Below are 27,426 nucleotides of genomic sequence, written 5' to 3'. Positions count from 1 at the left end.
AGCGTTAAATAACTTAAATACATGGTGTCGTGTAAAATGGTAACATTAAAGCGAACAAGATGAAAGAGGTTCTATTTCAAACTAAAAAATCTAGAGCCATTATTGCCGACCGTATAATTATAAACTCAGTTGCGAATGTCAGGTTCTGAGTTAATGCCTCGGTGTCACTACTGACACCGGTTAAACCTAGGTTAAACATTTCGACATGCTTTGAGGTAAACTTGCAGGCATTTAAGGCGCCCTTGCAAAAGTTCGCTTCTTTCTGCCCCGTTCTGGCAAGTGACTAGAGCACAACCCCTCTTTTATATTGCAACAAAAACTGTTACCTAGTCTAGGTAACGCTACAGGATCAAACATTTCTAAACTTTATCTACAACAGAAAAAGGCTGCAGGAGCCATTAGCAACTAAACCCGTGATGCACATACTGAACCTCTTTTTAAGTTTGCCCCGTAAATTTATTTTTTAATGAATTGCACTTGCAACGCTGTTTAGAGAACAAAAGTGAGGAAGCCACTTTTGCACAACTATGCAGTTGTGCAAACACATAAAAATATACAACACTCGTCATGACAAGACCTGGTTCGTACCACGTGCGCACACAAATTATGTAAAGTAACTATCGTCCAATTCATTACCATACCTTTTATACTTACTTGGCTTTTGATTCTCCCTTCGTTGTCGTGCTTTTGTAACAATAATTATTGTCCTTGTCTCACACTGCTAGCGTTACATTTCAGTTAGTATAGCTACAGCTCCCTCTTACAATTGTTTAATGATGCCTAACCATGTGTGTTGTTGACAGTCTGGTCTCTTCATTACTCCATATGCAAATTTTAAAGGGGCAAAGACCGTCGTAAAGCCGAAAAATTTCGACTTTTTCTCTGTGCTGCTTGCATCATGTGCTGATCTATATATTTGTTTTTTTATATGCATCAAGTGTTTGATTTATATGCTGCGCAGCCAATGAACAAAGGAACTAAAAATTGTCCTGCCTAAAATTTTTCCTCCGCACGAACAAAGCAACTTTTCACGAAAAAGCAAAGTTATCAAAGCGGTAAGCTTACGTACGCGACATATTTCCTCGGAGTATGAAGTGGCCCGGCCGGTGGTGTTGGTAAAAAACTTAAGGCAAAAGCCTTTAATGGCTCAGGCTATCGGGAAAAATGCTGTCACACTATAGCTGTCAATCAAACTGATGACGTCATCGGTGATGTAGTATGCCGTAGTCATGAATACTAGTCTTGGTCATTGAGTACATTGCATTGTCGTTAGTAAACAATTAGTAATTAGCCATTGATAATTAATTCATAGTACATAGTCGGTGATTCCAACTAGTGAAAATTAGCAATTGGTCATTAAATAGTAACTAGTGATTTCTCGGTGTGACGTCATCCAGTGGTGACGTCACAAGTGTCATTGGTAATGTCACTGAGTTAGTGCCGCTTCTGTCTACTACGCATGCGCCTGACGCCAGATGGCGCCACAGTACCGTGCCACAAGCGATGTCTTTCATTCACAAATAGCATGAAATCAGCAACAGAGGCAGTCAAAGTGGTGCGGAAAAGGCTATTGCTTCTACGCACTTTAGAGTCAAGTGCCCCTTGGATTTTTATTATGAACGCCTACTGGGGAATCAATCCACGTGAGCGTAGATTCAGTCCAGGTATCCAATAGCTTCTGGTATTCTGCAGGCTCGAGCGATGAGCCATTTTTGACCGCACCAGAAAGAGAGTGGTGCCGGGGTTTGGGCACTCCCACGTGGATTGGTATAGAGTATGCTGGGCGTTTTATGTGGCGGGCAGTGAGCGGGATATTTTGAGGGGAAGGTGTGCTTGTGGTCGAGGTTTGGGAAGGAGTTTATCGAAAGCTGGAGCTATATATTTGTGTGTTTGTAACAGACAAAAGAGTTTAATTCAATGAATTAGAAGTACGTCCCAGCGGTGCCAAACCTCAAATTTTTTGTAGCGTACAATAATGCCCTCAATACCCCAGAGCGCGGGGCCCGTAACACTAGAGAGTTTTACCACCGTCGTAAATTATGGTAACTAGGATTGAATGGAAAAATATCGCCTAGCAAGCATTTTAACACTAGCATTTGGTGCCAAAGTATCGCCGTATTGGCCAAGCGATTGTCCGACTCTGCTGAAGCCCTCTACAAGCTCTGAAATGCTAAATATTTTTTATTCAGACCAGCTCAGTACAGAGTTTTTGAACGAATACGACGCAGAAAGCACTTTTTCGCATCTAATGAACCATCACTGAAATGAATTTGCTGGAACATACTCATTATTCTGCTTGTGTAATACTATATCACTCGTATTCTTTGTTTTACATAGAAAGTTTTCATTTTGTTGAAGTGCCTGAGAACAATAGTAGAGTAATCCAGGAATTCCCTCTGATTGTACGAAAATTATTTTGGTCATTTCGATGAAAGCAAATATAATTTGTGTGAGAACAACTAAGGCGTTTGACATAACCGCGCAGAAAAACAGCGTCGGGTGAAAACAACTGACAACGTGTGTCTTTACCCGTCCGTGTCTTTGTGCTCGAGCATGCAAACAAGCTCAGATCCATATCTTACTGCGGCTAACACTGTTCAACGCGGCAAAAATAATGAGCACAAAACGCAGCTCTGTAACAGGGGATTAGAGCAAAATAGTTGCCTGCGCACTGTTTGCGCGGCTGTAGGTCATTCGTATGCAGATGTCGCGTCTAGAGCAGGAACTTCAGAAATTGTAAATGGCCGACCAAAATGTTTAAGAAAGGATTCCAGACGATGCGTAGTTGGCCGGAAAGAAAATTAAATACAGTATACTACACTACATGCTACTATACACACTGAACAGATTTTGCGTCCTGATGTAATGCTTCATACAACTATTTGAACAGGCATGAGAAGACGATGAGCGCACGTTGCGGAGCCAAAACACATAAAGAAAACATGAATTCTCCAGTAGTGGTGCTCTGACTGAAAGTTACCCTTACATTCGCGCTACACAAACAGAAACGTGAAGAGAGTGATATACTATAGGCAGTGTTAATAGAGAAAGAGTCCCTGGTATAAAATCGTTGCGCACGCACAAAAAGATGTTGAAAATAGACACCAGTCAAGGACCATATGCAGCGCCAACCCAAATGTATCTTGACCTCCCGCTGACGCGACGATCAGGCAGCAGCGGGCGCTAATCAAACAAAGTTCATTGCTCCCTTTGGGTCATTCAGGTGACGGCGAAAATTAGCAGGGGGTTGGATGAACAGAAGAAAGCCGTTCGCATGAATGACGCTGCCATGGAAAAAATAACTAAGGAAGGACAGTGTCGAGGTCCGATGATACCCTCCAGGCTGGCGCAGCAACTCTTATTTTTGGTCGAGGAAGTCTCGGGCAGCCTTCAGGCGATTCATTTCGCCGCCGCATTCGGATGGGGGGACGTTCTCAGAAATGCTGTCCACAGACCAGCCGACAATGTAACCGGGTTGATTCTGCATGTAATCTTTCACCTTTTGCATCTGAAACGCGTTGCAAAGCGAAGGAAAGCTTTAGTTAGCAAGCGCCGAAAGCAGGCGCAGAGCCCCTGACTAAAAACAAATGAATCCCCAAAACTATGTCCTTTATCGGGTTCCACAACACGTTTCGCTAGTTCAGGAGTGATGTGGACCTCAGCCAACCATAAGTGTTTAGTGCTAGGATTTTGAAAGAATCAAGAAACAAATCATGACAGCTACAACATACGTGGTAAGTTGCTGAACTGCAATGATTTGTTTCTTGAGGTAAGTTGCTGGGCGAGTTGGTTCCATTTGACGGACTATGCACTCCATCATTCCATAGGTTACATCAATACTCGCCATTGCATCCTTAGTACCCATTTCATGGCCGCATTTTATCTTCGTTTTTTTTTACCTCTTCCACTCTGCTGTCCTTCTGTCTTTATCTCCCAAATTCCCCTCCCTACGCAGAGTAGCATGTCATCGATTTTTAAACGCCGGCTAAATTCTCTGCTCTTCATTAAAGAGTCTCTCTCTCTCTCTCTCGAGTTGGTTCCGATATTCCATGACTACAGCGCAACGAACGGGACAAGAAGAAAGATACAGGCAGCGCTGTGTTGTGTCTATGCCTGTGTCCTTCTTCTTGTCCCGTTCGTTGCGCTGTAGTCATGGTACATCATACAAGGTGATGAGCAGAGTTAAAGCTGTTCTCCCAAAGATTTCTTAGCTCCGGGGTAACTTGAGCAAGTGTTTAGTTGGGAATTCGTAACTCTGGACGTTTGGGTGATTTCGCTCAAGGAGTCTGAAACCCGGCCGGCAGCCTGATTTTTATGGTATGAATTTCTGTCGGGGGAAAAACGTGCCATTCAGCGCCAGCCAAAACAAGCCCCTGTAGGAGGTTACACTAGGTCCTCACCCTAAAGCATTCTAGTGCAACTTTGCATTCGTCCTATACAAGCCAGGGACGGCCCTCGTCTACCGATCTGGAGCTTGCAGCCCATTGCTGCACATGCGGCCATGCATATAATTCGCACAAATTTCACGAGTTCCAAATCTTTAGTATGACGGCAGCCCGTCTTGTCAGGATGGCATGACCTTTGTCAAACGTAACGAGCCCAACAGTTAGTTCATATTGCAAACATTGGAATCCGCCAGGGATGCGAGATACCGTCGTCCTCGCCCCTCCGAGATTTAACACTTGCACTGATTCTACAAAGCCCAACCACATGGTTTAGAAGTGAACCCTGGGGCGTTTTGCTTTTGACAAAAGCGGTGCATGAATTAAAATGGATTGACGGCGTCCAAAATGGTAATAATATTTCTTTTAGGCTCCCACCTGGCAGCCTTCATCAGAGCGAGCTCTCACAAGGCTTTCACACAGCGGGAAAGGCCCAGTAAACATATTTTACGCGGAAAGCTATTTTAACCTTCGCTAAAATGACGCTATTTCTGTCTTTTGAACATCTGGTAGACTTCTGTTTACGTCACAAATGGCTGTACGTGTGGCCCATTGTTCGGTGCGTGAGCTCTTGGTCTGCAAGGCTAAGTGACTTGATTTTTACGAACTGACACGCCTACAGAGGTGCGTGGGTGCGATTTTGGATTAGACTTCATAATTTCATAATGAAAAATTGCAGAGAACTGCAGTCTGCTGCATTAAAGAATGCGAAAATTGTGTTTGAAGGTCAGCAACTTTTTTCGCAAGCCATTGTTATCACATGAAACCTATCACCTGACCCTTGGTTGATGTCGGCAACTTTTTTGCGACTCACTGTTGTCACGTGACTCTTATAACTCGACCCTTGGATGAGGTCAGCCACTTTTTTTGCAAGTCATCGTTGTCTACCATCAGTGCACACCCCCCACGAACTTTACCAACATAGACACCACGATTCTTTCACTTCTTGAACCAACGATTCTTCGCAGCGTGCTGAACAGTGGAGGCTGATTTGTTTGTATGCACCGAGAAAGAGGGTTTTTCTCTATGCTGCTGGGCAACGTTCTCTGCACGGATTGCCAAATCATATTCCTTGGTGATTTGAATTGTTTTAGCAATAATGAGGAACAATCAGTGCTACCTGTGCGTAAGGGCCCTAGTAAAGCTATTTTAACTAATTTGTTCGCTGAACATAACTTTGCTCACACAGGGTGACAAAAATAGGATAGTAGGCAATGCGCACATTTCCAATCTCCCTCAAACGCTTGGTTGCACAGTATCTCTGTTTCTGCTAGACTGTTATATAATGTGCATAGCTACTCGGTACAGAAGGTTTTCTTTAGTGATCATTGTAAGGTGTCTGCTAAGATTCGAAGGTGTTGCTGTCGTGTTCTATAGCCTCGGTGGGTGTTCTGGAAGCTCAGTAACTCTGCTGAAAGATGAAATATAGGACACATCGGCCCGTGGTTATATATCAGTCTTTCAGAAGTGGGATCTATTCAAACAAGAGGATAAGATTTTGCAATCTAAGCCTCAGCACAAATCACATTTCTGAAGCGTCATAACCATCGTGAGCTTGGACGTACATTAAACGACCTGCATGAGCTAGAAAGAATTAATCCTGAGGCTTACGTTGATGACAAACAATATTAAAGCACAGTTGCAACAGTTTAAGGCAGAAAAATATTAAGGGGCCATAATTAGATCTCGGACGTGTATGTTCCTTGAAGCAAAGCCGTCTGTATGCACATTAAGTGATGAAAGGCAGGCTGCTCTCGTAAAAGAGGTATTAGCAAGTCAATACAACGGAAATACTTACAGTCACACACCGGGGAATCTCGGCAATTTTATGAATATTAAGGGCGTTTGTTTGGAGTGCTTGAAGTCAGACTTGTGGGTCAGACTTCAGTAGCTTATAAAATGAGTTTTCTCGACTTGGCGTGGAGCAGCGAGGTATAATCGAGGGCCCTCTTAGCTTGGACAAAGTCGAATAGGCAATTTTCGCTCTGCAGGGGCAGAAATCTCCTTGCCCGCACGGCTTGAGTTGCGAATTCTACAAAAAGTTCAACAAGGGAAAGCTTTGGGCCAGTTGGTGTGACATGTTGGACATGTTACCGCTCGTCCTGTCCTCATCTCGTTCTTCAGTCTCGTCCAAGTTCGCGGTTATTCCGCCTCTACAAAAAGTTTTCGCCATTCTTGGCGCCTGCATGTGTTACTGGAAGCCATCAGAGGGCTTTTTTACCCTCCACTTTTCATTCTGGTCATACAAGACTCATTTCGAAAAGCACAGATAAGGGCCTGTTGAGGACTATCGATGGGTACCGTCTAATTTTTTTTGTGCAGTGTAGACTAGAAATTACTTTAAAAAATACTTTTTTTCCAGATTGCTCCTTATGACGCTTCATTAAAATGGCTCACATTCATCATGTGGCATTCCAGGCCGCCGTATCCAAGCTCATAAGCATATTGCAAGTTCGCTGTGGGTGTCAGTAACCGATGAGGCCGGACAGGTTGCTCTAATTCAGATTTATCTTGCGAAAGGCATTGATAAGGTACGTCATGAGTTCTTGTTTGCCGTCTTGGAAGATGCAAATATTTGGGACGTATTGCTTAAGGGCATTAGACTATGCTACAAAGAGCTCTGTACAAGGTTTATTGTAAATCATGAACTTACATCATCAACTTTAGAAAATTCCACAAATCTCGTTTGTCCGGCAATGTTGCCCACTGTCACCTCTGTTATTTGTTTTATATCTTGAAATCTCGTGTCTTAGTATCATCAGATCCAAATCTAATAGAGGATTTTCACTTGATCAGTCGGAAATTAAAATTTTAGCTATTGTGGTGAAGTTGCCCTTTTATGTTCAGATAAAAAGACAGTGTGCTTGAAGCTCTGCGTGTAGCAGTGCAGTCCTGTAACGTCTATGGCGCAGCTCCAACTTTAGAAAAATCTAAAGCTTCTCGTCGGGTTACTGGGGTATGAAACCTTGGGGTTCCTCTTCATCAGGTCCGGAACAATGTATCTTATTGCGAATCCCAAATTCTCTCTGTGAAGCGCCAAACGGCGGCGTGGATAGATAGGGAGCTCTCAATATTTGCTAAGGCGTAAGGTTGCAAGATCGTCTGAGTTGCAAAGCTCCTCTATGCACTGCAAGTGGTGTATCGTGCGAGGAAAAACATAGAAGGGCTGCACAAATTATTTGCGACTTTTGTTTGACGCTCTCAATGGGACCCTATGCGTCGAGACAATTTGCATATTTCTCTCTAGTCTGGAGGAGTTGGCCTTCTTCACTTGTTTTTGAACACCTCGTTTTCCGGTTTTCTCCTTCAAAGCTGGAAGCCACTCGTGTCTGCTAGCTGTGCTTCGAAGGCATCTGAGTGGGCGTCTACCTGATATAATTGCTTCGACTGATCATGGCAGAGAGGATGCTTTGTGGAATTTCGTGAAGGAGGCCTCTAATACCTGACTGTGCTCCTCGCTGAAATATTTATTCCACCTATCCAGAATGCAGATGACCAAACTACTAACAGAATCTTTATTCCCCGTGTACGTGTGTCGGCCGCCTGACCTTGCTTTAATGGATTCTTGTGCATTCAAGCGAGTTCAGCAAACCTATTTTCACAGCAAAATTCTTATTTTTGAAACACTGCACTTACTCTAAACGTCAAAGCCTGCCTTCACGCCAAGGGGACTTCTGTACGACGGTGCAGACTTGAAACACAGGCGCAGACTCGGAAGTGTGCGCCTGTGTTCTCGTCTGTGTTCTTCGTTCTCGCGGTACTAATCTTTTCTGCGGTGAACTGTCACCGTGAGACGATCGATCAATGCTTTGTGTAGTGCGTGATTCAGTGTTTTTCTGGGACATAGTACAGTGGACAAACAAAAAGGCCATTGAGATCTACACTTACAGTATAAGGTTATTGCCTGTCTGAAAGACTCCGAGGTTCCATGCAATATGTTAATGCTAATTGGACTTAACAGCCAGTGGAAGAGGCGCATGATGAATCGACACACAGAACCACCTCGTTCATTTAAGTCTCTGTTCACTGAACAGTGCGCCTTGGTGCGGGAGGTTCATGCTGTGCTGGAGCGCCACCTGAATGGGTGCCGATTCTTGACGCATGTGTATGTCTCCCGCAATTTTGAGGTGCTGGTGGAGTGCAGTTTACGAAATCATGAGATTGTGTACCTGCAATACAAAATTCTACGCGTGTACATAAAACATTTGATAGCTCAGTGGGTTTGATTTCCATGCAATAAAAAAAAAACATGCTTAGTGGCGTACGCGTTTCGTGCCCGTCTGGCATATAGAAGGCCTGGGTTCGAACCGCAATGCCTGTGGATTTGTTTTTTCCAATAATCATTTTCGTGCGGACACGCTGTGATCGAACGCTCTGCTGACAGGTCCTGTACGCACCACTTATGAGGGAAGAAATGCTTTCGCATTTAAAGTGGTAGTGTTTTACAGTTTTACATTACATCGAGAGTAATATTAGATGATGAAGAGGACGAGATGCAATGCACAGCGCGAGAGTGTATTGCAGTTTAACGCAAGGCGTGCTCGGTTGCAAAGACAGCCTTAGTGCAGTCGTGAAGCGGCCACCGCGACTCCCAGTCGTGGATATTTATTTCATTTCTTTCTTTTTACGCACGTACTATCGGTGACAAGAGCGCCCAGCTCACGCGATTGACAGCCGAAGAATAGAGCTTTGTTATCAGCCGGTGGCTGCAGGTCGCCATTGCTAAACAGCCAATTCTCTCCGATGCATTTCACAAAGTGCTTTAATGTTCTGTGCTCGAGAACATTTTGATGCGTGCATGGGAATAAAGTCAGTCAATTATTTTGTGCATGAAGATTTTCTCAATTTTTGAGAGTATTGAAATTTCAGAAATTCCCAATTGCTGGACGCTTGACCGCCACGCAGTAGTAATATATTGATAACATGGAAACGTGACATATGAGACCACCGTTTACAACTTTATAACACATTCATCAGCAGCTGATAATTTGCTCAGGTATAGTTTGAGAAGCAGTGCCACTAAAATGCGATTTCTAATAACACTTTTCGGCCATTCTGAGGAAAAATTAGATGTAAAACATTTCACATTTTGACATAAAAATAAAGCACAACAAGCAATAAGAAGTAAAAGGTTTCACGACACACAAACACCTAAAAGACGAACAAAAGCAACCTTCTTGCAGTTGGAAGCTCTAATGAAGTTTTGAAGAGACATACCTTGCCTTGAATTGATAGGTCTGTTTCAAAACTATACACAACATTAAGCGTAGCGTCGTAGAAAAAATTTGCCGTACACTGGTGATCGTAGAATAGTTGCAGACTTGGATTTCCGCCCGGATAAAAAACTGTACAGTTCTGAAAGGAGGCACATTTCTTTGTTAAGCAAAAATTGACCGCATCAGTGCGCGGCGCCTGCCTCAGTGACGAATTATAAGTATCAATAGTTTACGATATGTTGAGGTAGAGAATATGATAGAAACTTATCTGTAATGTCCTAGAGCGCTCTTTTCTATTTTCTATTTTCTATTCGACTACTCCGATTTCCCGTGCGCCGCTCTGTGCGCGTCACGTCAGCGGTAACCCTCTTCTAATGTGGCGCGTTTTGCAGCTCGTGGGGGGGGGGGGGGGGGGGGGGGGCGCATATACAGGGTGTCCCGGCTAACTTCGACCAAGATTTATAAAAAAAACTACCCGTTCTTCTGAACTTAAGACATAAATGGTAATAGCGCTGCAATAAGACGTACCCAAGAAAGACTGACATAGGAGATGCGCTTTTCTGTCTCAAATAATGCACCACCACCAAATTGACGTTCTTCTGAACCTTCTGAACTTGAATCACGTGGATGTTGTTAGGATTTATCTAAAGTTACTGTACCATTTTTTTTCGCTTGTCCTATTTGAATAATTAGTCGAGATATATAAACTAACTTTTTAAATATAGCGTGAAATGTTCAGGCATCAATAAAAGTGTTTTGTAGGTCCACAAATATTGTCCGACCCACGCACTTCCATCGAGATAGACTCATAGCGTGGCCGTTTTTAAGCGGAAAAAAAGAAAACCTGCAGAGTTTAAAAAATACCACGTGACAGCGCGCACCGTGTGCACGGATGCGCCGCGATTACAGCGCTTTCATCCATGCTTTGTAAAAAACATCACTCGTTTCGCACCTTTCGTGCTGCTCAAGAAAGGGCTTCGCGTTGTGCTTCGTTCCAAGATAAGCGCTTGTGGGTACGGGCGGCAGTTGAAAAAAAGCGCGGCTCTCTAGGCTTTTGGAATGCTTTACGAATCAAAGTGATGAAACTGACGCAAAACGTGGTGCTAAGCAATTGCTTAACACCGATAAAGTAACGTTGGTGAGCAACTCTGCAACAATGATATTTTGAACAATTGTTCAAGGGGGGCCGCCAGCAATGTCAGTCAAGGCCGCCAGTTAAGGGTTTGGTTTGGGTTTGGTTTTATGGGGTTTAACGTCCCAAAGCGACTAAGTCTATGAGAGACGCCGTAGTGGAGGGCTCCGGAAATTTCGACCACCTGGGGTTCTTTAACGTGCACTGACATCGCACAGTCCACGGGCCTCTAGAATTTCTCCTCCAAAGAAATTCTAGCCAACGGGGCCGCCAGCAATGTCAACATGAACAACACATACGGGATCACACCCTAACTAAATTGCGGTTTCGTGGCTAAGAGCTTGACCACCAGAAACCACGTGATATGTCATAGGCGCTTCAAGATAAATGTATTTTTTATTGCTTTGGAAACAAAGAGCCCAATTTCACTTCAAGATAAGCTTCATACTGCCAAGCATTTGTCTAATATCGGCTTAACACCGCTGTACTAAGCAAATGACAAAGGTTTTCAGAAATTCTTCTTTTTATTAGTTTTTCATTGCGACTGGTTTTGCATAACTTGCTCTGGGCAGTTTTTTAGGCAGCCAAAAGGGCACGATTGTACGTGAGCCGCTCGCTTTGAGAAGCCTAATCTTCTTCCATACCTTTTTCTTTGGTATCCCATCAAGTGAAATGCTCATGAAAAAGAGACACATGCTTTACTACATATCAGCGATTTCTACACTGTGACACAGTCGAGATTTAATTTCGGCAATGACTATTCTCCATAGAAAGAGTTCCTCATTGGGCGATTACACGTTACATCCTAAACCGAGATCTACTCCTCTGGCTCAGCTGATCATCGTGAACCAGAACTTGTGTTTAGTCACCGTGTTTAATCACCGAGGTCCGCATAGCCGGCAGGAAAAGAAAAAGATGACGCTCTCGATGTGGCAGCAGCACTGCACACGATTGAGTGTCTTCCCACAGGTTACACGGGCCGCCAGTACAATGTCGTAACCCCAGAACCAATCCCAAAATGCACAATATGGAGCACCAACGCACTGAAGAGTCGCGACGGTGTGGTTGGTGCGGCAGAAAATAGCCAGACGACCGTGCGGCCTAGATCGTGTTGCACGCAAGACAGTTTTCAAGCACAGTACACATACCAACCCCGAACGAAATCGATAATGGATGCGTGGCCGAAACAATTTCGTGTGGCTACAACTGCAACAATAGCAAAGAGTGCCACCAGCCGCACAACACCAAGTTCATTTTAACATTAGGAAAAGACGGCGTGTGTAGTGGCCTTTTGGCATATACATTTCACTGGCTTGACAAAATAACGCTCGCGCCTATATTTATCACTTTTTCTACGCGGAAGCTTGTTGTGCGATGCTTATTCACGACCAGTAAATTCACCGTCTGCAGCTGTTACTGCCGCTGTCCATGACGATTGTCGCAGGAATTAGGAACGCTTGCGACAAGCGAAAAACGACTTCAAATGCGCTCTTCCTGATGCCGCCACTGCATAGGTCTTGCGTCGGATTGATGACTCCTCTCCCAAGTCGAGCCGCGCAGATGATCACAAAGCCGCCACGGTGGCTCAGTAGTTATGGTGCTAGGCTGCTTGTCTGAAAGACGTGGGTTCGATCCCGGCCGCGGCGGTTGAATTTCTTTGGAGGATAAATTCTAGAGGCCCGTGTACTGTGCGATGTCAGTGCACGTTAAAGAACCCCAGGGGGCCGAAATTTCCGGAGCCCTCCACTACGGCGTCTCTCATAGCCTTAGTTGCTTTGGGACGTTAAACCCCATAAACCAACCAACCAAGCAGATGATTCCAGAATTCAACTTGGGAGGAAGCGTCGCTCACCCGCTGCTGCCCGCGGAAAATTTCGCATTCACTCTAAACATTTGTAATAGCAACTCGTGGTTAAAACAATAAGTTTTCCCGGCGTAGATGAAAAAATCTAGACCTCGATCCCCAGTTCGATCTATCCACGCTCGACAATCTCTGCCCTAGTGAAACCGAGGAGCGGACTGAGACATCACACAAAAGAGAAGCCAACAGCTCCGGTCGTCGTCCGGACCAACCACGTCCGCGCAGAATTCCAAGTTTGTTTTTCGTTTCGACGTACGTCTACTGTTTGGCCAGTGCGGTCCTTCGTTCTCATGCCGTGCGGAACAGCGGAAAATCGATCGCATAACGGCCTTTCGAGCGCAGCATTTTCGTGCAAGTATTTCTGGCTTTTAAATGTTCTAAATGCGCGGGTGTCGGCTTTGACACAAATCGATTGATGATTTTTGTGGCCCAGAGCTGGAGAGCGACACGAGCAAAAAGTAGTGCGTTTTCCAGTGTGCGTAGGGAGCATTTGCGCCGGCGCTGAGCGGAGGTATGCTACCAATTGTGTGTAATCACTGTAGCGCATATTCTGCTAATGTATTTTTAAGCTTTCTTTTGTTAGCTGCATTTTACACTCTCTGGACTGATTATATATATATTAAAGAAGCCAACAGCCACAGAAACCAAGAAACATTGGATTTAATATATACGAGGTCTGTTAGAAAAGTATCCGACTTCATTTTTTTTGCGAACACCTGATGGATATGAAACAAGCGCGCTTGCACCAGCCGACCTTGAACCTTCGTGCGCATGTACGAATATTTTCCGGCCTGCCGATAGCGTCAGTCGCTGGGACGCAGCGTTTGAGTGAGGCAGTGCGCAGTGATCTCGTCGGTTTTTTATAACAAGGAAAATAGCGGAGCGACAGGAGCATCGCTACTGCATCAAATTTTGCCAGAAACGGGATGACAACCAAGTGGAAACTGTTCGGGATATACAGTGCGGCTTTCGGTGAAGATGCTATTAGCAGCACACAAATTAAACAGTGGTACAATTGGTTTAAAGATGGCCGCACATCGGCGGAGAGCGAGCCACGCTCTGGTCGGCCATCAACACGCCGAAATGACTAGGTCATTGCCGAAGTGAACGCTGTGGTGATGCGGGACTGTCGTGTGACTATCCGAGAAAGTGTGGAACAGGTGGACATCAGCAATTTTTCTGCACATTCCATTATCCCCGAAGATTTGGCCATGAGGAGAGTTGCGGTGAAATTCGTGCCGAAGCTGCTCACGGCGGAGCAAAAGCAGCTTCATGTTGAAGTCTCGCAGGACATGCTAGATTCCACAAACATTGACCCCGACTTCATAAACACCATAATCACTGGTGACGAGTCTTGGGTGTACGGGTACGACCCGGAAACCAAATCCCAGTCGTCACAGTGGAAGCATTTCATGTCACCGAGACCAAAGAAGGCCCGCCAAGTGCGCAGCAATGTCAAAGTGATTCTGACAGCTTTCTTTGACTCCCTCTGTGTGGCACACCACGAGTACGCACCCTACAGGGTCAAACAATGACAAAAGAGTACTATAGGGACGTCCTCCGTCGCCTACGTAGTGCTGTGCGGCGCAAGAGACCGGAGTTGCGGTCAACAGGAAATTGGCGCATCCATCACGACAATGCTCCTGCACATTCCTCGCACTTGATTCAGACTTTTTTGGCGAAAAACCAGGCTCCCGTAGTTCAACAGACTAGTTACTCTTCTGATATGGCGCCCTGCGACTTATGGCTGTTTCCGAAAGTCAAGAGAACATTGAAAGGAGCGCGATTTCAGACAATAGAGGACATTATGGCTGCAACGACAGCTGAGCTGAACTCCATTCCGAAAGAGGCCTTTTCGGAATACTTCCAATAATGGCAGCACCGCTGGGAGAAGTGTGTGGAGTCCCAAGGAGATTACTTTGAAGGTTATTAGGTTGCTAACGCTCCAGTTATGCCAGTTTTTTTTTCTTCGGCCAAAGGTCAGATACTTTTCTAACAGACCTCGTATCTATATATTTATATATTTAGTGGTGTTAATCAATAAAAAATATCACTCATGTAGTGTATTGCCTGATTCTTCGCCATGGGGCTCCTCTCTTCAAAAACTGCTTTGCGACCGTGGATGCGCATTCCAGCCTGACACTTTTGAGGCCCTCCTCAAGGAATGCCGCATTATCCATCGAGCCACTTCGTCTTACCACCCTCAGACCAACGGCCTGACTAAGCGCTTCAACCGAACCCTCAGTCACATGCTGGCCATGTACGTCGACGCCAACCACTCCAACTGGGACCAGGTTCTTCCCTTTGTCACCTACGCATATAACACTGCGACGAAAACCACCACTGGATTCTCTCCCTTCGTTCTTCTGTACGGCCGCGAGCCCCCCTGCACGATGGACACTCTTCTTCGCTACTAGCCCGACATTTCCGAGTCCACGCCACTCTCCGACACTGCCAGGTACGCCGAAGAATGTTGTCAGCTTGCTCGCTCGTTTACCACACAGACCCAGTGGCAGCAAAAGCATGACCGCGACACTTGCGAGGGCTCTACCTTCTATCCTGTCGACTCCCTTGTGTGGCTCTGGGTGGCTCCCACAACTCCAGGCCTTTCGCGGAAACCGCTGGCTCGGTATCATGGTTCCTAGCGGGTTCTCAAGCAAACCTCTCCGGTCAATTACATTTTGAGCCCGTTGCACCCTCTGAGGACTTGCGTCGTCGTGGCCGCGAAACCATCCACGACCACCGACAGAAGCCGTACTACGACCTCTTTGTCCTTCCTTCCCCTTAAGACGCCAGGTTAGCTCCTTTTCACCCGGCGGAAACTGTTGTGTGCAAGCTGTGACGAGTTCCGCTACCGCCATGTGCCGACACTACGCTGAGCCTGACGACGATGAAGTTGCGCCGCTCCCTTGGTGCTGGCTACGCCTGTCTACGCTGCCAGATCCTACACAGCGGTGCGGTCTCTTGAGGACGCCCAATAAACGCACAGCTACACTCAATATGTTATCGCTTAAAGACAACTGATTAGAAAAGCAGAAGAAAAAATTGCTGAGGCTCAGCTTGGCTAAGCCTGGGGACTGCGAAGCATATTAGTGGCTAGGCTTGGTAATACATGGCTTTCCTTGGTTGAATACTTCGTCATTTTAATACAACCACTAGAAGCCTTCGTCGTGGGGGAAGACAACGGCATGGCTACAGCGGAACGCCGACTAACCCCGAGACGCGCGTTGGGTGAGCGCCTGGATTGCCACGGAAGCCTGCGTTCAAAGGGCAAGGCATCGCGCCGAACGGGTGGTGGCGTTCCTCCCTTCCTTTACGGTGCGGTTCGGGTGTCCACCGAGATGGCAGAGAATTACTGCGCCATTTCCTTTCCTCAAGAAACCTTGGGTTCAAATGGCAAGGCATCGCGCTGAACGGGTGGTGGCGTTCCTCCCTTCCTGTACGGTGCGGTTCGGGTGTCCTCCGAGATGACATTAGGCCCGTAAACATTTCATGCTTACTCTACTCTCGGTTACGGGAGAGGCAGAGATTTTTGTCCTGATCGTTTGGAAGTCAATAAACTTCTCTTTATAGTATGAAACACAAGGATATTCAAGTGGTTGTATTAGAAACAACGCTCTTCAAGCCGGTGCTCTCGTTCTTCAGAGGATTCCATGGGGCGCCTTTGTCGTCTATAGGCATTCCGACGCTCCAAACGAGTCGACATACTACTACACTCACTACCGTCCACACTGATTGAAGCACAGTTTAACTCTTGCACCAGAGTCGATACACCACTGTCCGCTCTGGTTGAAACACAGTTCGACGGCGCGAGGTGGAGGCCGGCTCTCTCATCCGATGTCACGTAGTGTGACGTTACGGTGTTTACGTGGTGTGACGTCACGGTGTCACGGGGGGGTCCCACGGCGACGGCGTGTGTGGTAGCTCTAGTAATATGCTTCGCATAAAAACAACCACATGCCGCCGGTGGGAACCGAACCCACGACCTCCGAATTACGCGTCCGGTGCTCTACCAAGTGAGCTACGGCGACGGCTGTCAGATGTTCTGCCTTCGGAGGTATTTATGTTTACAAGTGACCTAAACTTCACAGTGTTCATCAGCGGCACCCACGCTCACAAACGGCGGACGTAATACGTCCTGAGTTACCGCTGGTGTGACGTGGAACGTCATCGAACGACGACAGTGGAAGCTGTGTGAGAACCCTCTTATGCTTCCTATGGCATCAAGCCTCCCAGAACCGAGGCCCGGTTGGTCCGATTCCCACCAGCGGCATGTGGTTGTTTTTTCTTTTTTCTTCTGCTTTTCTAATCAATTATCTTTAAGTGATAACATAATAACATATTGAGTAATATTCTTCATTGATCAGCACCACTATATATATATATATATATACATATATATATATATATATATATATATATATATATATATATATATATATATATATATATATATATATATATATATATATATGCGGCCTCTGCTTTCTTAAGCACCACAGGCTTGCTTATTGACAGGCGTGCCCAGCTCCGAGAGGCTCGACAGGGTGCGTGGCCGTGTAGCAACTTTCGCGGAAAAATGCGGGAACTAGTCCCTTTACCTGGCCGCGAGGGCAGGAAAAAAAATATATCTGACTCCCAACTGAGAGCGCATCGAAGAGAAAAAAGAAAACGAGAAAACGAAAAGCGCAGGGAAAGGACGTCGGGAAAAAAAAACCCTTTAAAGCGGTGCTTTTTCTTCGCACTCCGCAATAATGCAGCCACCCCTGGTTGAGCAGAAGTATCGGAAGGAATGTCAAAATATGTAAGCTTAGTAGTAGTAGTAAAAGACTTTTAATCGACCATAATTTACAGGCCGAGCATTTCGACCGCCTGGGCGACCAGAAGCCGCTGTTCTTCTTCCCCTTCAGCGCCAAGCCAGCCGAGCCAGGTGGTGATGGATAGAGAGGGTGGCGGGAAGGAACCCGACTGCTGAGCAGCCGGGCAATAGAATAGGCAATGGGCCAGGTCCGCATAGATACAGGGGCAGTTGGGACAGGAAGGGTCCGATCGATAGCGATAGAGGAAGAGGCGGGACGGGGTGATAACTGCATTCATCTGAATGTGCCGAAGAAGGCGAGACTCCGGCACCGTGAGTGATGGATGAGGGGGAGGGTAAAGGCGTTTGTCGAGGCGGAGCTCAAGGTAGACCTCTTTTATGGTGCGGCGAAGGGTGAGTCTCCCACCGTCCTCCGAGGGCTTGGGCCAGGGGATCAACGGTGCCCGGAAAAGTGTGTCGCGGGCGAGCTGATGAGCCAGCTCATTGCCGTCAATCCCTGAATGCCCAGGGACCCAGCGGAGGAAAACGATGGAAGGCTGCAGTGCGGAGACCGCTCGTTCGACCTCCTGTTGGAAAGAAGGGGTCAGGGTGCGTTTCTGTATGTGGTGTATAGCGGCTTGTGAGTCCGAATAGACTGTGTACTCTTGGAGAGAGGGAAGGAGGGAAAATGACTGGAGGGCATGCGCAATGGCGAGGACCTCGAGGGACAATGCGTCTGGAGGGTGTAGATACGGCCCGCTGGTGTGGGTTTCAGGAGCAGGGAGGTGTGGATGGTACAGGGCGTAGCCGCAGGAACCTCGAGGAGCCACGAAGGAGGCATCCGTGTAAGCTACACCCTGGGTATCAAAGAGAGGGGAATGGTGCTGTGCGGCCGCATGACGACGTCCGGCGTGCAGGACGGGGGACATGTTGGTCGGGAGGGGAAGGATACGAAGATTGGGGGCAGGGGTGGGAATAGGAGAGATAAACGGGGAGATTGGAATGGGCGAGATACCCGCTTGAGTCAATAACCACTGACCCTGACGGGTAAGGGAAAGCCGGGCAAGCTGCGAGTCACGATGGAGACTGAGAAGAGAACGAAGAGGATGGAAGAGGCCTGTGGCAAAGAGCTTAGTGGTAGAGGTAGTGATAGGGAGGTTGAGAGCTGCCTTGTAGAGGCCCACAAGGGCAGTCTCGAGAGCGTTAAGTTGAGTCTGAGTGAAGGAAGCGTAGGGTGCAAAGTACAAGACCTTGTTGAGGGCCAGCGCATGGGCAACTCGGCACGCGTGAGCCTCGTGGAGACCTGAGCGTCGAGTGACCACGCGCCGCAGGAGGTGAGTTACAGAGTGGCAGGTGGTGACAGCGCGGTGAAGGGATTGCACATTCTTAGCCGCATGCAAAGGGAAGCCAAGAACTTTGCACTGTGTGACGACAGGAATGGGAGAGCCAGAAAGGTGGAGAGAGACGAAGTGGTTGTGTGAGCGCTGGTAGGAGGAATGGTTGAGAAGGAGAAGCTCGGATTTCTCAGGAGCAGGAGAGAGGCCAGCGGTGGTGAGAAAGGAGTCGATGAGATCTAGGCCACGTTGTAGGGTGTCCTGTACGTGACCGGGAGAGCCAGATGAACACCAGAGAGTGATGTCATCGGCGTAAAATATATGATGCAGGTCGGGAATTTCAGCTAGCTGGGAGGCGAGAGGGGCCATAGCAAGATTGAAAAGGGTAGGAGAGAGAACAGCACCTTGAGGAGTGCCTCGGGTGAGGTTGTGGGGATCGGACAGATAGGTGTCGACTCGAAAGCGAGCGACACGTTTAGAGAGGAATGAGCGGATATAACAGTACATGCGGGAGCCACAGTCTAGGGAGGCGAGTTGGGAAAGGATGTGGTCGTGGCAAACACCATCGAAGGCCTTGCGAACATCGACGGTCACAAGTGCATGAATTTGAGTGGGGGTAGGTGACAGAAACGTGTGCTGGAGAACAAGAAACATGTCCTGTGCACAGACGTGGCGTCGGAAGCCGATGAGAGAATGAGGGAAGAACTCCCTCGTCTCGAGAAAATTAGAGAGGCGAGTCAGGGCCATTCGCTCAAGGGTTTTACCGACACATGATGTCAGGGAGATTGGGCGGAGGTTAGAGAGAGAGGGAGGCTTGCCCGGCTTTGGAATCATAGAAATGAGGGAGGAGGTCCAGGAGCTGGGCAGGCAGCCGCTGTCCCATGCATCATTGTAGGTTTTAAGGAGGAATTCTTTGGCGCTGTCAGGAAGGTTGCGAAGTGTGGTGTATGTAATGGCATCCTCACCGGGAGCCGAGCGTGTGGCATTAGCAGCCAGAGCCGATTCGAGCTCCCGGAGAGTGAAGGATTGGTCCAGATCGGGGTTAGGTCCACCGCAGTACACCGGGTAGGAGGGTGCCAGAGGGGGCGGGAGATAGAGAGAGGCGAGCTGATCAAAAACATCGGAGGGAGTTCCTTGAGTGAGGGCTTTAGCTAGAGTGGGAGCAAGGGTAGGCTTAGTGCCAAGGAGGGATTTGAAGAGAGACCATGTGGATCGCGAGTGCAATGCAGAGTCAAGACGGTCACAAAGAAAACTTCAACGAGAGTGCTCGAGGGAGGCGCAGTGGGCGACGATCTCGGCCCGCAAAGCAGTGATCCGGGAGGAAAGTTGGGCATTGTGTGGTTGGGAGCGAAAGGAGCGTTGAAGACGTTTACGGCGACGCCATAAACGGAGAAGGTGAGGATCTGGGTCTTGGATTGGGTAACGAGAGCGAACGCGACGGCTACTGGACGTGAGCGCTGCAGAGATGCGCGACGTCCAGTCGTCGTAGGATTGAAAGGAGTCGGAGGCGAGATTAGTGCGAAAAGCATGCCAGTCAGTGTGAATAATCGGATGACAGCGAGGGATGTGGGAGAGAGAGGTGGTGATATGGATGAGAAAGTGGTCACTTAGAAGAGTTTCGGCTGTCACCTGCCAGTGAAAGGAAAGTGAACCCCGAGAGAAAGTGAGGTCGGGTGTCGTAGGGCGTTGTGAGGCAGTGCCCGCTCGAGTAGGAGAGCCAGGAGTATTAAGAAGGGTGAGGTGGCGTTCCTGGGCCAGACAATAGAGGAGGCGGCCGGGTTTGAGGGTTTGTGGGTAGCCCCAGAGTGTGTGAGGGGCATTAAAGTCACCACCAAAGAGGAGATGGGAGGTAGAAGAAAGAGAGTGAAGGAATTTGCCCAGAGCAGAGAATAAAGAGGAAGTGACAGGGGGGTTGTAAAAAGACAAAAGGACGAGTGAGATGCGGGAAGAAGGGTGGTAATAAACCACACCGACTAAATATTTAAGGAGGGTGGAGGGGATGTCAATTTGCTCTACGAGCACGTCACTGCGCACATAAATAGACGCAAGTGGTGTGGCCGTAGTGGCATGGTAGGCGCGGTAGCCTGGGACATTGCGGGCCGTCCGGGTCTCCTGGAGAAGGAGAAAATGAGGTAGGGAGGGGCGGGTGAGTAGATACTGGTGGAGGGGGGTCTTATTGTGGCAAAGATTTCGGCAGTTCCACTGCACAATCTCGAGGTCCTCGCCAAACGCCATTATGATAGTGGAGAGGAACGCGATGGTACGCGTTCCTTCTTTTTTGCCGGGGGCAGTGACTCATGGACGGATTGGAGCATAGATGCGAAGGATTCCAATTGCTTTGATTGTGCTTGGAGGGTGGTAAGGATCTGGAGAACCAAAGTTTCCAGCTGAACCAAGCGAGTGTGATGTGCCTGTGTGGTGGTTTCTACAAGGTCAGCCAAAGGGGCGACCTGGGCGCTGGAGGAAGGAGTGGTGAACGTGGCAAGGTGCTCATTTAGCTTGCTAAGCTGGGAGGTAAGAGAGGAGGTGGTTGTCTGGAGGGTTTGAGTCAAGGCATGTATCTGCTGTTGTAGATCGTGGGAAATGCGCTGCTGTTCTCGCTGCTGGCGTTCCAGCATTGCCAGCCGGAGGTCGAAGGAGCGGTTCTCGTCAGTCAAGGATGGAGAGGGTGGTGTAGTGGAAGAGAGGGACGCTGGCACCGAGGAACCTTTAACTATGGCGGCGTAGGAGCCTGGTGGTGACGTGATCGGAGATGGAGATTCATGATTAGAGGAGGAGGAGGAGGAGGCGGGGGAGGGGGGAGGGTTGGTGGGTTGAGTGGCCCGGCGCAAAGCTAGGCGTCGGAGGTATGCAGCTTTAGCACACTCGCGTTGCTTAGCAAGGATGAAGGGGCAAGTGGGGTCGAGGGAGGGGTGGGTGTTCACCTGGCAATGAACGCACCAGGGCTGGGCACACACATGAGCGGAAGGGTCAGCGGGTAGAGGAGCAGCACAGCGACGGCACTTGGCCGGAACGCTGTGCTGGGGGCATTGGTGGGCGCGATGGCCTAGAGTGAGACAACGGGTGCAGGTGGGAGGCTTAGGTTTATGAGGACGGCACCGGAAGGCAACGCGTTTGAAATAAACAAAGTGGGGGATGACGGTGCCAGCGAACGTTATGAGCACTGATTGAGTGGATCCCATCATGCGAGCAGCGAGAATATCTGTTTTGAAAGATTCCAGGTCATGCATGAGGTCATCAGGAGTGAAGTGGCCCCCGACGTTATGGATGACGCCGAGGCATGAGATGGGAGGATGGGGGGTGTAAGTTTTGATGGTGACAGGCTTACCATGAAGCTGAAGATGCGTGACAGAGAGTAGGAGGTGGGCGGTGAGAGGAGAATGAGTCTTTAGAAACACAAGGCTTTGGGCTGGCTTGGCCTGAAGGGTGATGTCGGCACTGGTCTTCTAGGAAAGTTGTGCAGCGGAGGCGACTGCGGCGAGTACGTCGTAGAGAGGTAGCTTGGGGGTGAGGGTTCCAGGGGGAAGCTGGATGGCAACTGTGATGAGCTCGGCGCGGGGTCGGGCTGCGGTGGCAGGCTTACGGTTGGCACCGATGGTGGTCCAGCCGATTTCCTGGGAAGGAGTGTCGTCTGCCGGGGACGTCGTAAGGTCCATGGCTGAGTCCTCAGCCGGAGTCTCACTGTGCGACGCGGGTGCCGGGCTGAAGGTCTTGGCGTCAGTGGGACCTTTGGCTGGAGTAGGTGCAGCGGCTCCAGCGGCGGCGACGAGCGCAGCCGGCTGCGACGCGTCTATGACCCCGAAGCTCTTGGCGTCCCTTGTAGCGTGGAGTTGGCTAGGTGTGGACGCTGCGTCGACGACGAACGCTGCCGGCTGCGCCGCGGCTGTCGATCCGGTGCTCCCAGCGTCGCTCAAGGCGTGCAGTGCGGCAGGAATGTGCTCGGTTGCGTGGGCGGCGTTGAACGTACCCGTTTGAGAGACGGCTGTCGACGTGGTTGGAACAGGCCCCGCGGTGGCGGCATCGGTCGGTCTGGGCTGCAGGGGCTTGGTCAGACGCTGCATTGCGGCGGTGGAGGCGCGGCGCGTTAGGTTTAGCGAGGCGCCGCGCCGCTTCACAGTTTTGGAGACGCTTGGAGGGCCAGTTCGGCAGCGGGCCGTGATGCCGATGGTTTCCGCGTGCTTCGGGAGCCTTCCTGAAGCGATGGAGTGTAAATCCAGGGGCGGGCGAGGCCCTGGACCAGGCCAGGGGCAGGTTAAAGCAGAGCGCGGTAGGCAGCCAGCTAACCAGGGCGGCGCCACCTAGCGGAAACCTGTAAGCTTACATAGTAAAATTAAAAAACGAAAAAAGAGAAAAGAAAAATTATGTGGCATTCGCGGGACCGCCAGGTGAGCACACCTGGGGGGGGGGGGGGGGGAGGAACGGCACAGATGTGGCATGCAGAAAGGGGTATGACCTCATACGACATAGTCAGTGGCGCTTTGTTTAATTTCGTAGGCCTCTGACCACGGAAGACAGTTGAGGGTGCCGTAGGTTTCGTTAAGGCCATTTTGCACTGTGTTAAATTTAAAACTAAAATATGATTCTCGTTGCTCGCGCTCTCTAGTCTTTTTAAAGCCACTCTGTAGTATTGTTACTTTAAGTTTGTTAAACTCGTGGCCTTCCTCGCGGAGGTGTTTCGAAAGAGGGAGGTGTGGGAGTGATTGAGTATGTGAACGGTGGTTATTGAATCTGAATCGGAAGGAATTGTCTGTTTGACCTATGTATTGCATTCTACAGTCGCCACACTCGAGCATGTAAACCACGTTGCTGGAATCGCATTTAGGTCTTCCCGGATAGAAAGCTTGAAATTTGAAATCGGTGCTTTTAGCCAGTGCCGTGGTTTCCGTGTGTTTGCAGACTTAGCATCGGCTTTTCCGGCATGGTGTGCAACCTACAGCTCTCGGTTTATTGACTGTCGAATGGACAACATGGTTCTGTAGATTTTTTGGTCTTCTATATGTTGTCTAGGGGACCGTTGTGAAATTTTTTGAAAGCCGGTCACTCTGTTCTATGATATTAAAGTGTTTTTTTAGGATTTTGTTAATATTCGGGAGGTTAATAGTGAAGGTTAAAGATTAAAGCGCTGTGATGTTGGTTGAGATTCCTTAATGACGTGATTAATATTAGTTGCTTCCGCCTTTTTAATGGCATCACTGAATATAGAGGACGGGTATAATGTTGTTTGTTTAGTGTGTCCCGCATGCGATTAGCATTTTCGTGAAAATCCTCCAAACGTGAGCAAATTCGTTTGAATCTGGTGGCCTGTGAGTATGGAATTGAAGTTTTGCAGTGGCGTGGTTGGCAGCTGTTGAAATGAAAATACTGTTGTCTGTCCGTGGGTTTCTTATAGACACTACTGATAAATGTACTTCCCTCTACTCGAACCAGAACATCCAGGGAGTTAATTTCATTGGTTGGGTAGGTGTGTGTGAAAGAGATATTGGGATCGATTTTGTTGAATGAGGAGATAAACTGGATGAGTTCGTCCTCGGTTTCTGTCCAAACTATGAATATGTCACCCAGCAAGCGTTTGTAAAAAGCTGGTTTTGTTGGATATGAAGAGAGAAAGTCTGATTCAATTTTGTTCATAAATATGTTGCAGTAATTTGGAGCCTTTTTGTGCTCACAGCAGAACCGCTAGTTTGAAGATAATATGAGTTGTTGAATTAAAAGGTGTTAATTAATGACCAAATTTGCAAGCATCTCGACGCCACTTGGACTAGGGGTGTCTAGAATTTTGTATTCTTTATATGATCCGATTATTGCCTGAATTCCGTCGTCATGTGGGATGTTTGGGATGTTAGTGTAAAGTGATAACACGTCTAGGGTAACCTGGAAAGCGCCTTGAGGGAAGGTGACATTGGATAATTCTTTCAGGAAGTGATTAGTGTCGCGTATGTAAGATGGATGTTTCGGAGGTATATGTTTGATGAGAGAATCGATATACTCTGAGATCGGATTTGTTATTGTGCCACTACCAGAAACAAACGGTCTCCCTGGATGATTCTGTTTGTGTATTTTCAGGAGCATGTAGAAGCGCCCCGCGAAGCCATTTCTTGGCGTAAGCGCCTTACCTACTCGCGGTGGTTATTCCCCTTCATTTGTTAGTTTTTGATAGTTTTCGTTACGATGTTCTTTTGCTCAAGCCATTCTGCAAATTCTGCCCAAGCCATGGCAAGTATAACGAGTACAAGTTACTCCAGAATCTAGATAACTTTTCCCGAACTCTCAGATTACGGGAATATTTCTTCGACAAACCCAACACAAATAATAGTCAGTCAGTACCCCCAACCTCAGGAACAGTGGACACCCAAAACTGGTAGGGATAGACATCTAGACCTATATATAAAAGCGGTACAAAAGGAGATTCTTCAAGCTCTTGGGACACGAAAATCCGGGCCACCTAACCTCAGAAAAAAAGAGCGTAACGCTTTAGGCTCACTTAGCAAAGGAACTGACATCATCATTAAGCCCGCCGACAAAGGTGGAGGCGTAGTTATTTTAGACACAGATAACAATATTCAGGAAGGCAACCGCCAGCTCAACAACCCAAAATTCTATACTAAACTCCCATCAGACCCTACCACTGAGCAAAAGAACATCGTAACGAAAACTATAAAAAAACTAACAGATGGAGGTGAATTACCACCGCGAGTAGGTAAGGCACTTACGCCAAGAAATGCCTCCGTGGGGCGCTTCTACATGCTCCCGAAAACACACAAACAGATTCATCCAGGCAGACCGATTTTTTCTGGTATTGGCACAATAACAGAACTGATCTCAGAGTATATCGATTCTCTGATCAAACATATACCTCCGAAACATCCATCTTACACACGCGACACTAATCACTTCCTGAAAGAATTATCCAATGTCACCTTCCCTCAAGGCGCTTTCCTAGTTACCCTGGACGTGGTATCGCTTTACACTAACATCCCACATGACAACGGAATTCAGGAAATGGTCGGATAATATTAAGAATACAAAATTCTAGACACCTCTAGTCCAAGTGCCGTCGAGACACTTGCAAATTTGGTCCTTAAACTTAACACCTTTGAATTCAACAACTCAGATTATCTTCAAACTAGCGGTACAGCGATGGGCACAAAAATGGCTCCAAATTACGCCAACATATTTATGAACAAAATTGAATCAGACTTTCTCTCTTCATATCCAACAAAACCAGCTTTTTACAAACGCTTTCTGGATGACATATCCATAGTTTGGACAGAAGCCGAGGACGAACTCATCCAGTTTATCTCCTCATTCAACAAAATCCATCCCAATATCTCTTTCACACACACTTACTCAACCAATGAAATTAACTTCCTGGATGTTCTGGTTCGAGTAGAAGGAAGTACATTAATCACAAGGGTCTATAAGAAACCCACGGACAGACATTAGGATCTTCATTTCAACAGCTGCCACCTACGCCACAGCAAAACTTTAATTCCACACTCACAGGCCATCAGATTCAAACGAATTTGCTCAGGATCGGAAGATTTTCACGAAAACGCTAATCGCACACGGGACACTCTAAACAAACAACATTCCCCGTCCTCTATAATCAACGATGCCACCAAAAAGGCGGAAGGAATTAATAATTATCACTTCATTAAGGAATCTCACCCAACATCACAGCGCTGTAATCTCATACTAACCTTCACTAGTAACCTCCCGAACATTAACAAAAAACTAAAGAAACACTTTAATATCATAGAACAAAGTGACCGGCTTACAGAAATTTTCACAACGGTCCCCCAGGTAACATATAGAAGACCAAAAAATCTACAAAACCATGTTGTCCATTCGACATTCAATAAACCGAGAGCTGTAGGTTGCACACCATGCGGAAAAAGCCGATGCCAAGTCTGCAAGCACATGGAAACCACGTACTGGCTAAAAGCACCCATTCAAATTTCAAGCATTCTATCCGGGAAGACCTAAATTGCGATTCCAGCAACGTGTTTTACATGCTAGAGTGTGGCGACTGTCGAATGCAATACATAGGTCAAACAGACAATTCCTTCCGATACAGATTCAATAACCACCGTTTACATACTCAATCACTCCCCAACCTCCCTCTTTCGAACCACCTCCGCGAGAAAGGCCACGAGTTTGAAAAACTTAAAGTAACAATACTACAGAGTGGCTTCAAAAACATTCGTGAGCGCGAGAAACGAGAATCATATTTGATTTTTAAATTTAACACAGTGCAAAATGGCATTAAGGAAACGTACGACACCCTCACCTGTCTTCCGTGGTCAGAGGCCTACGAAATTAAACAAAGCGCCACTGACTATGTCGTATGAGGTCATACCCCTTTCTGCATGCCACATCTGTGCCGTTCCTTCCCCCCCCCCCCCTGGTGTGCTCACCTTGCGGTCCCGCGAATGCCACATAATTTTGCTTTTTCTTTTTTCCTTTTTAATTTTACTATGTAAGCTTACATTTTTGACATTCCTTCCTATACTTCCGCTCAACCAGGGGTGGGTGCATTATTGCGGACTTCGAAGAAAAGCACTCCTTTAAAGGTATTTTTTCCCTTGGTCCTTTCCCTGCTCTTTCCGTTTTGTCGTTTTCTTTATTTCTCTTCCCTAGTCT

At 47.6% G+C, this 27,426-nt stretch overlaps 1 protein-coding gene across 1 annotated transcript in view; it reads right to left on the bottom strand.

Moving 5' to 3' along the window:
- Positions 1 to 3,358: 3,358 nt before the first annotated feature.
- LOC149325418 (uncharacterized) overlaps positions 3,359 to 27,426 on the bottom strand; it is an 85,891-nt gene continuing 61,823 nt past the window's right edge. The window contains exons 6-7 of the mRNA XM_089563192.1: positions 9,660 to 9,797; positions 3,359 to 3,508 (exon numbers count right to left, since the gene is read on the bottom strand). Coding sequence (XP_089419318.1) covers positions 3,359 to 3,508; positions 9,660 to 9,797 — 288 coding nt within the window. The remainder of the gene's footprint in view (positions 3,509 to 9,659; positions 9,798 to 27,426) is intronic.

The sequence above is a fragment of the Amblyomma mixtum genome, chromosome 10 (assembly GCF_055824585.1).
Source record: "Amblyomma mixtum isolate Tamu chromosome 10, ASM5582458v1, whole genome shotgun sequence".
Lineage (NCBI taxonomy): Eukaryota > Metazoa > Arthropoda > Arachnida > Ixodida > Ixodidae > Amblyomma > Amblyomma mixtum.
This window is presented reverse-complemented; position numbering and strand designations above follow the sequence as displayed.